Below are 12,577 nucleotides of genomic sequence, written 5' to 3' on the forward strand. Positions count from 1 at the left end.
TTTTAGGCATTTTCCCCCCATTTTTTCAGACATTTTTTTGTCTTTTTCCCTCATTTTTTCCTGATTTTTTCCGTAAGTTTTTAGGATATTTTTTGTGGATTATTTACGGATTTTTTCCTGATTTTTTTAGGATTTTTCCCCCCCTTTTTTTGGGGTTTTTTAGGAATTTTTCCCCCTTTTTTTGCGCGATTTTTTTTGTTTTTCCCGTGATTTTTCCCTGATTTTTTCCGTAAGTTTTTAGGATATTTTTTGGGGATTATTTACGGATTTTTTCCTGATTTTTTTAGGATTTTTTTCCCCCCTTTTTTTGGGATTTTTTAGGAATTTTTCCCCTTTTTTCAGGAATTTTTGTTTCTTTTTCCCTCATTTTTTCCTGGTTTATTCCACAATGGTTTTTTTTAAAATTTTTCGGATTATTTACAGATTTTTTCCTGATTTTCTTTGGATTTTTTAGGAATTTTTCCCCCTTTTTTTGCGCTATTTTTTTTGTTTTTCCCGTGATTTTCCCCTGCTTTTTTCCGTGATGTTTTTGGCGATTTTTTGGGGTTATTTCGGGCTTTTTTGGGCTTTTTTAGGCATTTTTCCCCCGTTTTTTCAGGCATTTCTTTTTCTTTTTCCCTCATTTTTTCCTGGTTTATTCCACAATGGTTTTTTTTTAAATTTTTTCGGATTATTTACAGATTTTTTTCCTGATTTTTTCCCGATTTTCTTTGGATTTTTTTAGGAATTTTTCCCCCTTTTTTTGCGCTATTTTTTTTGGTTTTCCCGTGATTTTCCCCTGCTTTTTTCCGTGATGTTTTTGGCTATTTTTTGGGGTTATTTCGGGCTTTTTTGGGCTTTTTTAGGCATTTTCCCCCCGTTTTTTCAGGCATTTCTTTTTCTTTTTCCCTCATTTTTTCCTGGTTTATTCCACAATGGTTTTTTTTAAATTTTTTCGGATTATTTACAGATTTTTTCCTGATTTTCTTTGGATTTTTTAGGCATTTTTCCCCCGTTTTTTGCGCGATTTTTTTTGTTTTTCCCGTGATTTTTCCCTGATTTTTTCCGTGATGTTTTTGGCGATTTTTTGGGGATATTTCGGGATTTTTTGGGCTTTTCCGTGGGCAGGGCCGGACGCCGCTGCAGACGCTGCAGGAGTGGCTGCGCAGCTTCGGGCCCGAGCTCGACGCCGAGACCCGCCAGGACGCCCGGGAAACGCTGCGGCTGCTCCGCGAAAAAGGTGGGAAAATAGCGGGAAAATAGCGGGAATTTATTGGGATTTTATTGGGAAAATATCGGGAAAATATCGGGAAAATACCGGGAATTTATTGGGAAAATACCGGGAAAATAGCGGGAATTTATTGGGAAAATATCGGGAATTTATTGGGAATTTATTGGGAAAATATCGGGAATTTATTGGGAAAATAGCGGGAATTTATTGGGAAAATATCGGGAATTTATTGGGAAAATAGCGGGAAAATATCGGGAAAATATCGGGAATTTATTGGGAAAATATTGGGAAAATATTGGGAATTTATTGGGAAAATATCGGGAATTTATTGGGAATTTATTGGGAAAATAGCGGGAATTTATTGGGAAAATAGCGGGAAAATAGCGGGAATTTATTGGGAAAATAGCGGGAATTTATTGGGAAAATAGCGGGAATTTATTGGGAAAATAGCGGGAAAATAGCGGGAAAATAGCGGGAAAATATTGGGAATTTATTGGGAAAATATCGGGAATTTATTGGGAAAATAGCGGGAAAATAGCGGGAAAATAGCAGGAATTTATTGGGAAAATAGCGGGAATTTATTGGGAAAATAGCGGGAAAATAGCGGGAAAATAGCGGGAAAATATTGGGAATTTATTGGGAAAATATCGGGAAAATATTGGGATTTTATTGGGAAAATATTGGGAATTTATTGGGAAAATATTGGGAAAAGATCGGGAAAATACCGGGAATTTATTGGGAAAATATCGGGAATTTATTGGGAAAATATTGGGAAAAGATCGGGAAAATATCGGGAATTTATTGGGAATTTATTGGGAAAATATCGGGAAAATATTGGGAATTTATTGGGAAAATATCGGGAATTTATTGGGACTTTATTGGAAATTTATAGGGAAAAGATCAGGAAAATATCGGGAAAATATTGGGAAAAGATCGGGAAAATATCAGGAATTTATTGGGAAAAAATTGGGAATTTATTGGGAAAAAATCGGGAATATATTGAGAATTTTTTGTGAATTTATTGGGAAAATATAGGGCCAAAAATCCCAAATTTTCCTCCCCAAAAATCCCAAATTTTTCCCGTTTTTTTCCCCAAATTTCCCCCCCAAAAATCCCAAATTTTTCCCCTTTTTTCCCCAAATTTCCCCCAAAAATCCCAAATTTTTCCCGTTTTTTTCCCCAAATTTCCCCCAAAAATCCCAAATTTTCCCCGTTTTTTCCCCAAATTTCCCCCAAAAATCCCACATTTTCCCCGTTTTTCCCCAAATTTCCCCAAAAATCCCAAATTTTCTCTTTTCCAGGCGCTCCCGAGGATCCCCAAATCCCAAATTCCGCCTCCAGCCCCGCCCGGAAGCGCCAACGGATCCCGGAGGCCGAAAACGAGGGAAAAAACCCAAATTTGGGGAAACCCGCCGCCGAAAATCCCCAAATCCCGACGGAAAATCCCGACATTTTCCTGGAAAATCCCCAAATCCCGACGGAAAATCCCAAATTTCCACCAAAAAACCCCCAAATTCCACCAAAAAACCCCCCAGTTTTGGCGGGAAATCCCAATATTTTGGCGGGAATTCCCAAAATTCCCAAATTTTCGGGCGAGGGGGCGCGGCCGGCGCTGATCCCGCTGGAGGAATTCCTGGCGCAGGAGGATTGGCTGGAGGACGATCTGGCGCCGTCCCGGAAAAAAAGCCGCCGGAATTTCCGGGAATTCCGGGAATTCCGGGATGCCAAAATTCCCAAGGCCGGAAGTTCCCGGGATTTGGGGGATTTGGGGCATTCGGAGCCGCGGGAATTCCCTGATTTGGGCTCAGATTGTTCGGAAAATTCCCGGGATTTGGGGGAAATGCCGGAATTTTCCGGGAATTTGGGGGAAATTCAGGAAAATTCCGGGAATTTGGCGGAAATTCCGGAATTTTCTGGGGATTCGGCAGAAATTCCAGAATTTTCCAGGGATTCGGGGGAAATTCCGGAATTTTCTGGAGATTCGGCGGAAATTCCGGAATTTTCTGGAGATTCGGCAGAAATTCCGGAATTTTCTGGAGATTCGGCAGAAATTCCGGAATTTTCCGGGGATTCGGGAGAAATTCGGGAATTTTCCGGGAATTCTGCTCCGCTTGCGGCCCTGAGGATCCGGATCCGAATCCAGGACGAGCTTTTCCTCATCCCGGTGGCGCCCAGGTGAGAATTCCCCCAAAAAATTCCCAAAATTCCACAAAGTACCCCAAAAAAATCCCCCAAAAATTCCCAAAAATCCCAGAGAATTCCCTAAAAAAATCCACAAAATATTCCCCAAAAGTATCCAAAAAATAATCCCAAAAAATCCCAAGGAAATCCCAAAAAATTCCTCAAAAAGTCACCAAAAAATTCACCAAAAGATCCCAAAAAAAGTCCCAAAAATTCACCCAAAATTCCCTAAAAATCCCATTGAATCCCCAAAAAAATCACAAAATATTCCCCAAAAATCCACAAATAATCCCAAAAAAATCCCCAAACATTCCCAAAAATTCCATAAAATCCCCCTAAAAAATTCCCCCAAAATTCCAGAGAATCCCCCCTAAAATCCACAAAAAATTCCCCAAAAATTCCCCCAAAAAATCCCCAAAAATTCCTCAAAAAATCGCCAAAAAATTCCCAAAAAAATCAAAAGAAAAAAGGAAAAATTCCAAAAAAATGCTGAAAAAATTCCCTCAAAAGTTCTGAAAAAAATCCCCAAAAATTCACCCAAATCATCCCAAAAAATCCCAACTATTCCCCAAAAATTCACCCAAAAATTCACCCAAAATCCCCAAAAATTGAGGAAAAAATCTGGAAAAAATCAGAAAAAAACCCCTTTAAAAATCGCCCCAAAAAATCTGAAGAAATTACCAAAAAATTCCCAAAAATTGACAAAAAAATCTTGGAAAATTCCCAAAAAAATTCCCAAAAAATGCCCTACAAATGGAGAAAGAACCTGAAAAAAATCAGAAAAAAATCACAAAAAAATTGCAAAATAATCGCAAAAAAATTGCAAAAAATTCAGTAAAAAGTCAGAAAAAAATCGCAAAAAAAAAACCCCAAAAAATTCCCAAAAATTGACAAAAAATTCTCAAAAGTTCACAAAAAATCCCTTAAAACTTCCCAAAAACTCTCCCCAAAAATTGCAACAAAACCTGAAAAAATTCACAAAAAAATCTGAAAAAATTGCAAAAAATTCAGGAAAAATCAGCAAAAAAATCACAAAAAATCCCTCCAAAAAAAATTCCAAAAATTAACAGAAAATGCACCAAAAAAATCACAAAAAATCCCTAAAAAATTTTCAAAAATCTCCAAAAATTCCTCAAAAAAATCCCCCAAATTTCCCCAAAAAATCAGAAAAAAATCACAGAAAATCCCTCAAAAAATCACAAAAAATGCCCCAAAAAATGCCCCAAAAAATGCCCCAAAAAATGCCCCAAAAAAAACCAAAATTGCATAAAATTCACCCAAAAACACAAAAAACTTCATCCAAAAATCCAAAAAAATCCTGAAAATTTTACCCAGAAATTCCCAAAAAATGGAGAAAAATGCTGAAAAAAAAACCTGAAAAAAATCACAAAAAAATCACAAAAAAATCCTGGAAAATTCACCCAAAAAATCCCAAAACTAGACAAAAAAAATCCATAGAAATTCACCAAAAATTCCCAAAAAAATCCCTTGCAAATGGAGAAAATAGATGAAAAAAATCTGAAAGGAAATGCAAAAAATTCTGAAAAAATCTTAAAAATTTTAGAAAAAATCAGAAAAAAATCACCAAAAAAATTCCCAAAAATTCACCAAAAAATCCCGAAAAATTCACAAAAAATTCCTAAAAAATCCCCTACAAATGGAGAAAAAATTCACAAAAAATCAGAAAAAAATCTGAAAAAAATCACCAAAAAAAAATCTCAAAAAAATGCAAAAAATTCAGTTAAAAAATCGCAAAAAATCCCCAAAAAATTCCCTAAAAATCAGAAAAAATTCCGAAAAATTCCCAAAAAATTCCCCAAAAATTCCCTAAAAATCAGAAAAAACTCTGAAAAATTCCCAAAAAATTCCCAAAAAATCCCGTACAAAGGGAGAAGAAACCTGAAAAAAATTCAGAAAAAAGTTGGAAAAAATCACAAAAAAATCCCGAAAAATTCCCCAAAATTGACCAAAAATCCTGTAAAATTCACAAAAAAAAAAAATCCCAAAAATTGACAAAAAAATCCCGAAAAAATTCACAAAAAATGCCCCAAAAAATTCCCAAAAAATCCCCTACAAATGGAGAAAGAACCTGAAAAAAAATCAGAAAAAAATTCACCAAAAATCAGAAAAGAATTCCAAAAAATTTCTTAAAAAACCCCCAAAACTGTCCAAAAATCCCCTAAAAATTCTGAAAAATTCCCAGAAAATTGCCCAAAAATTGAGAGAAAAATTGGAAAAAAAACCAAAAAACTTCTCAAAAACATTCCTCCAAAATTGACAAAAAATCTGAAGAAAATGGCAAAAAATCCAGAAAAAAATCAGAAAAAAATCCCCAAAAATCATTAAAAAATTGACAAAAAATTCCCTAAAATTCCCCTAAAAAATTAACCAAAAAATCCCCAAAAAAATCCCAAAAATTGACCAAAAAATCCCGAAAAAATTCACCAAAAATTCACCCAATTCCCCAAAAAATGGGGGGAAAAATCCCCAAAAAATGGGGAAAAAAATCTGGAAAAAAAAATCAGAAAAAAATTCCCAAAAATCAGAAAAAATCGCAAAAAATCACAAAAAAATCACCAAAAATTCTTAAAAAATTGACAAAAAAAATCCTGGAAAATTCAAAAAAAAAATTCCCAAAACTTGACCAAAAATTCCCGAAAAATTCCCAAATAATTCCCATAAAATCCCCAGAAATGGAGGAAAAAAACCCCAAAAAATCCGAACAAATTCATAAAAAATCTGAAAAAATTGCAAAAAAAAAAAAACTTAAAAATCGCCAAAAATGCCCCAAAAATTCCCCAAAATTGACCAAAAATTCCCGAAAAAATTCACCCAAAAATTGGGAAAAAAATCTGGAAAAAAAATCAGAAAAAAAATTCCCAAAAATCAGAAAAAATCGCAAAAAATCACCAAAAAAAATCTGAAAAAAAATCACAAAAAATTCTCAAAAATTTGACAAAAAAAATCCTGGAAAATTAAAAAAAAAAAATTCCCAAAATTTGATCAAAAAATGCCGAAAAATTCACAAATAATTCCCAAAAAATCCCCAGAAATGGAGGAAAAAAACCCCAAAAAATCCGAATAAATTCATAAAAAATCTGAAAAAAATGCAAAAAAAAAAAATTTAAAAATCGCCAAAAAATCCCCGAAAAATTCCCAAAAAATCCCCGAAAAATTCCCAAAAAAATTGACCCAAAATTCCCGAAAAATTGACCCAAAATTCCCGAAAAATCCTCTAGAAAGGGAGAAAAACCTGAAAAAAATTGCCAAAAAATCCCAAAAAATCCCCAAAAATCCCCAAAATTTGGAGCCGCTCGGAACGTTCCAATCGATCAATGCCAGGATGTGAAACCCATTGGATATCCGATTGGGATTATTGATTATGGATTTTGGATGCCATTGATTATGGATTTTGGATTGGATTTTGGATACTATTGATTATTGATTTTGGATGCCATTGATTTGGGATTTTGGGTGCTATTGATTTGGGATTTTGGATGCCATTGATTATTGATTTATGATTGGATTTTGGGCGCTATTGATGATTGATTTCGGATTGATTTCCCAGCCAATCCCCGTCGGTGGCTATTGATTATGGATTTTGGATGCCATTGATTATGGATTTATGATTGGATTTTGGGTGCTATTGATGATGGATTTTGGATGCCATTGATTTGGGATTTTGATGCCATTGATTTGGGATTTTGATGCCATTGATTATGGATTTTGGATGCTATTGATTTGGGATTTTTGATGCCATTGATTATGGATTTTGGATTGGATTTTGGATGCCATTGATGTGGGATTTTGGATGCCATTGATTATTGATTTATGATTGGATTTTGGGCGCTATTGACGATGGATTTCTGATTGATTTCCCAGCCAGTCCCCGTCGGTGGCTATTGATTTGGGATTTTGGATGCCATTGATTTGGGATTTTGGATGCCATTGATTATGGATTTTGGATGCCATTGATTATGGATTTATGATTGGACTTTGGGCGCTATTGACGATTGATTTCTGATTGATTTCCCAGCCAATCCCCCACGGTGGCTATTGATTTGGGATTTTGATGCCATTGATTATGGATTTTGGATGCTATTGATTTGGGATTTTTGATGCCATTGATTATGGATTTTGGATTGGATTTTGGATGCCATTGATGTGGGATTTTGGATGCCATTGATTATTGATTTATGATTGGATTTTGGGCGCTATTGACGATGGATTTCTGATTGATTTCCCAGCCAGTCCCCGTCGGTGGCTATTGATTTGGGATTTTGGATGCCATTGATTTGGGATTTTGGATGCCATTGATTATGGATTTTGGATGCCATTGATTATGGATTTATGATTGGACTTTGGGCGCTATTGACGATTGATTTCTGATTGATTTCCCAGCCAATCCCCCACGGTGGCTATTGATTTGGGATTTTGGATGCCATTCATTATTGATTTTGGATCGGATTTTGGATGCTATTGATTTTGGATTTTGGATACCATTGATTTGGGATTTATGATTGGATTTTCGGTGCTATTGACGATGGATTTTGGATTGATTTCCCAGCCAGTCCCCGTCAGTGGCTATTGATTTGGGATTTTGGATGCCATTGATGTGGGATTTTGGATGCCATTGATTATGGATTTTGGATTGGATTGTGGGTGCTATTGATGATTGATTTTTGATTGATTTCCCAGCCAGTCCCCGTCGGTGGCTATTGATTTTGGATTTTGGATGCCATTGACTATTGATTTATGATTGGATTGTGGCTGCTATTGACGATCGATTTCTGATTGATTTCCCAGCCAGTCCCCGTCGGTGGCTATTGATTTGGGATTTTGGATGCCATTGATTTTGGATTTTGGATGCCATTGATTATTGATTTATGATTGGATTGTGGCTGCTATTGACGATCGATTTCTGATTGATTTCCCAGCCAGTCCCCATCGGTGGCTATTGATTTGGGATTTTGGATGCCATTGATTATTGATTTATGATTGGATTTTGGGCGCTATTGATGATTGATTTCTGATTGATTTCCCAGCCAATCCCCGTCGGTGGCTATTGATTATTGATTTTGGATGCCATTGATTATGGATTTATGATTGGATTTTGGGCACTATTGATGATTGATTTCTGATTGATTTCCCAGCCAGTCCCCGTCGGTGGCTATTGATTATGGATTTTGGATGCTATTGATTTTGGATTTTGGATGCCATTGACTATAGATTTATGATTGGATTGTGGCTGCTATTGACGATCGATTTCTGATTGATTTCCCAGCCAATCCCCGTCGGTGGCTATTGATTTGGGATTTTGGATGCCATTGATTATGGATTTTGGATTGGATTTTGGATGCCATTGATGTGGGATTTTGGATGCCATTGACTATTGATTTATGATTGGATTGTGGCTGCTATTGACGATGGATTTCTGATTGATTTCCCAGCCAGTCCCCGTCGGTGGCTATTGATTATGGATTTTGGATGCCATTGATTTGGGATTTATGATTGGATTTTGGCTGCTATTGATGATGGATTTTGGATGCTATTGATTTGGGATTTTGGATGCCATTGATTATGGATTTATGATTGGATTGTGGCTGCTATTGATGATGGATTTCTGATTGATTTCCAGCCAATCGCCGTCGGTGGCTATTGATGTGGGATTTTGGATGCCATTGATTATTGATTTATGATTGGATTTTGGCTGCTATTGACGATCGATTTCTGATTGATTTCCAGCCAATCCCCGTCGGTGGCTATTGATTTGGGGTTTTGGATGCTATTGATTTGGGATTTTGGATGCCATTGATTATGGATTTTGAATGCTATTGATTTTGGATTTTGGATGCCATTGATTATTGATTTATGATTGGATTTTGAATGCTATTGATGTGGGATTTTGGATGCCATTGATTATTGATTTATGATTGGATTTTGGCTGCTATTGACGATGGATTTCTGATTGATTTCCAGCCAATCGCCGTCGGTGGCCTGGCTGAGCGCGGCGGCGGCCGAGCGCTTCGCCGGCGGCGCCGGGCGCGTGCCGAGGCTGCGGCTGCGCCGCGCCGGGGCCCGGCTGGAGCCGCGCGACCGCCTGCGCCACGTCCTGGCCGACGGCGAGCAGGTGAGACCCATTCCCGGGATTCCGGGAATTTCCGGAATTCTGCCAAAGATTTCGGGCAGTTTGGGGCATTTTTGGGGATTTTTCCGGGATTTTTTGGGATTTTTCCAGGATTTTGGGGGATTTTTTTGGGTTTTTCTAGCATTTTTTTGGGTTTTTTTTCTGGGATTCTTGGGGCCGATTGGGAATTTCGGGAATTTTGGGAAATTTAGGGATTTTTGGGGATTTTTTGGGATTTTTTTGGGATTTTTTTGGATTTTTCGGATTTTTTCGGGTTTTTTTCTGAGATTATTGGGGCTGATTGGGGAATTTTGGGAAATTTGGGAAATTGTTTGGGAAATGTGGGAAATTGAGGGATTTTTGGGGATTTTTCGGGGATTTATGGGGATTTTTCCGGGATTTTTGGGGATTTTTGGGGATTTTTTTGGGTTTTTCTTGGATTTTTTTGGGTTTTTTTCCGGGATTCTTGGGGCCGATTGGGAATTTCGGGATTTTTGGGGATTTTTTTGGGATTTTTTTTGGGATTTTTCGGGATTTTTTTGGCTTTTTCTTGGATTTTTTTGGGTTTCATTCCGGGATTATTGGGGCCGATTGGGAATTTCGGGAATTTTGGGAAATTTAGGGATTTTTCGGGGATTTTTGGGGATTTTTTCGGTTTTTTTCTGGGATTCTTGGGGCCGATTGGGAATTTCGGGAATTTTGGGAAATTTAGGGATTTTTAGGAATTTTTTGGGGATTTTGTTGGGATTTTTTCGGGATTTTTTCGGGTTTTTTTCGTTTTTTTTTTCTGGGATTATTGGGGCCGATTGAGGAATTTTGGGAAATTTTTGGGGATTTTTCTGGGATTTTTGGGGATTTTTCGGGGATTTTTTGGGATTTTTCCAGCATTTTGGGGGATTTTTTTGGCTTTTTCTTGGATTTTTTCGGGTTTTTTTCTGGGATTCTTGGGGCCGATTGGGGATTTCGGGATTTTTGGGAAATGTAGGGATTTTTGGGGATTTTTTGGGGATTTTTTTGGGATTTTTTCGGGTTTTTTTCGGGGATTTTCAGGGACGATTGAGGAATTTCGGGAATTTTGGGAAATTTTTAGGGAAATTTGGGAAATGTAGGGATTTTTTGGGGATTTTTCCAGGATTTTGGGGGATTTTTTGGGCATTTTTGGGGATTTCTTGAGCATTTTTGGGGATTTTTTTGGCTTTTTCTTGGATTTTTTTATGGGATTTTCAGGGACGATTGAGGAATTTCGGGAATTTTGGGAAATTTTTAGGGAAATTTGGAAAATTTAGGGATTTTTTGGGATTTTTTTTGGCATTTTTTGGGATTTTTTGAGCATTTTTTGGGATTTTTTTGGCTTTTTCTTGGATTTTTTTGGGTTTTTTTCTGGGATTATTGGGGCCGATTGGGGAATTTTGGGAATTTTGGGAAATTGTTTGGGAAATGTGGGAAATTGAGGGATTTTTGGGGATTTTTCGGGGATTTATGGGGATTTTGTTGAGGATTTTTGGGTGTTTCTTGGGGATTTTTATCAGATTTTTGGGTGTTTATTGTGGATATTTGGGGATTTTTCCGGGATTTTTGGGGATTTTTTGGGATTTTTTTGGCTTTTTCTTGGATTTTTTTGGGTTTTTTTCTGGGATTATTGGGGCCGATTGGGAATTTCGGGAATTTTGGGAAATTTAAGGATTTTTTGGGATTTTTTTGGGATTTTTTTGGTTTTTTTTCTGGGATTTTTGGGGCCGATTGAGGAATTTTGGGAATTTTGGGAAATTTTTTGGGAAATTTGGGAAATTTAGGGATTTTTGGGGATTTTTTGGGGATATTTGGGGATTTTTTGAGGATTTTTGGTTGTTTTTTCGGGATATTTGGAGATTTTTTGTGGATTTTGGGGGATTTTTTGGGGGTTTTTTGGGGATTTTTCAGGGATATTTTGGTTTTTTGGTTTTTTTTCCGGGGAATTCTCGGATGTTTTTCAGGATTTTTTTTAGGGAATTCTCAGGGGTTCTGAGAAATTTTTTTTGGGAGATTTTTTTAGGGTGTTTTTTTTTTGGGAATTCGGGGGATTTCGGGGGGGGGTCTTTGGGGTTTTATGGATTTTTTGGGGTTTTTTGGGGAATTGTTTAGGGATTTTTTGGCAATTATTTTGGGGAGTATTTTGGCCAAGTTTGTGAACTATATTTCTGAATTTTTGGGTTTTTCTGGGGTTTTTCTTGGGAATTTGGGGGAGTTTTGAGGGATTTGGGGGGATTTTGGGGATTTTTGGGCTGATTTTTGGGGATTTTTGGGAACTTTTCCAGGTGGAGGCCGAGATCCTGGGCTGGGATTTGCCGCCGCTCCCGGAGCGCTACCGGAGAATCTGCGCCAGCCTGGGCCTGGGTGAGCCCCAAAATCCCCCAAATCCCCCCAAAAATCCCCAAAATCCCCCCAAAAATCCCCTCCAAAAACTCCCCAAAATTCCCCAAAAATCCCCTCCAAAACCTGTCCAAAATTCCCCTCCAAAAACTCCCCGAAATCCCCCCGAAATTCCATTAAAATCTTCCCAAAATCCCCCAAAAATTCCCCAAAATCCCCCCAAAAATGCCCAAAAATCCCCTCCAAAAACTCCCCGAAATCCCCCCAAAATCCCCCAAAAAATCCCCTCCAAAAAATCCCTAAAATTCCCCAAAAATCCCCTCCAAAAACTCCCCAAAATTCCCTTCCAAAAACTCCCCGAAATCCCCTCGAAATTCCATTAAAATCTTCCCAAAATCCCCCAAAAATTCCCCAAAATCCCCCCAAAAATCCCCCAAAAAATCCCCTCCAAAAACTCCCTGAAATTCACAAAAATCCCCCAAAAAATCCCCTCCAAAAACTCCCCAAAATTCCCAAAAATCCCCCAAAAAATCCCCTCCAAAAACTTCCCGAAATCCCCCCAAAATCCCCCCGAAAATCCCCTCCAAAAACTCCCCAAAATCCCCTCGAAATTCCATTAAAATCTTCCCAAAATCCCCCCAAAATTCCCCAAAATCCCCCCAAAAATGCCCCAAAAATCCCCTCCAAAAACTCCCCAAAATTCCCAAAAA

At 37.4% G+C, this 12,577-nt stretch overlaps 1 protein-coding gene across 1 annotated transcript in view; it reads left to right on the top strand.

Moving 5' to 3' along the window:
* The window catches only part of LOC146768510 (tonsoku-like protein), a 59,998-nt gene extending 47,632 nt beyond the window's left edge, over positions 1 to 12,366 (top strand). The window contains exons 17-20 of the mRNA XM_085561734.1: positions 1,108 to 1,219; positions 2,512 to 3,385; positions 9,371 to 9,521; positions 11,813 to 12,366. Coding sequence (XP_085417860.1) covers positions 1,108 to 1,219; positions 2,512 to 3,385; positions 9,371 to 9,521; positions 11,813 to 12,250 — 1,575 coding nt within the window. The 3' untranslated portion in view covers positions 12,251 to 12,366. The remainder of the gene's footprint in view (positions 1 to 1,107; positions 1,220 to 2,511; positions 3,386 to 9,370; positions 9,522 to 11,812) is intronic.
* The last annotated feature ends 211 nt before the right edge of the window (positions 12,367 to 12,577 follow it).

Source organism: Lonchura striata, chromosome 2 (genome assembly GCF_050655825.1).
Source record: "Lonchura striata isolate lonStrDom1 chromosome 2, ASM5065582v1, whole genome shotgun sequence".
NCBI lineage: Eukaryota > Metazoa > Chordata > Aves > Passeriformes > Estrildidae > Lonchura > Lonchura striata.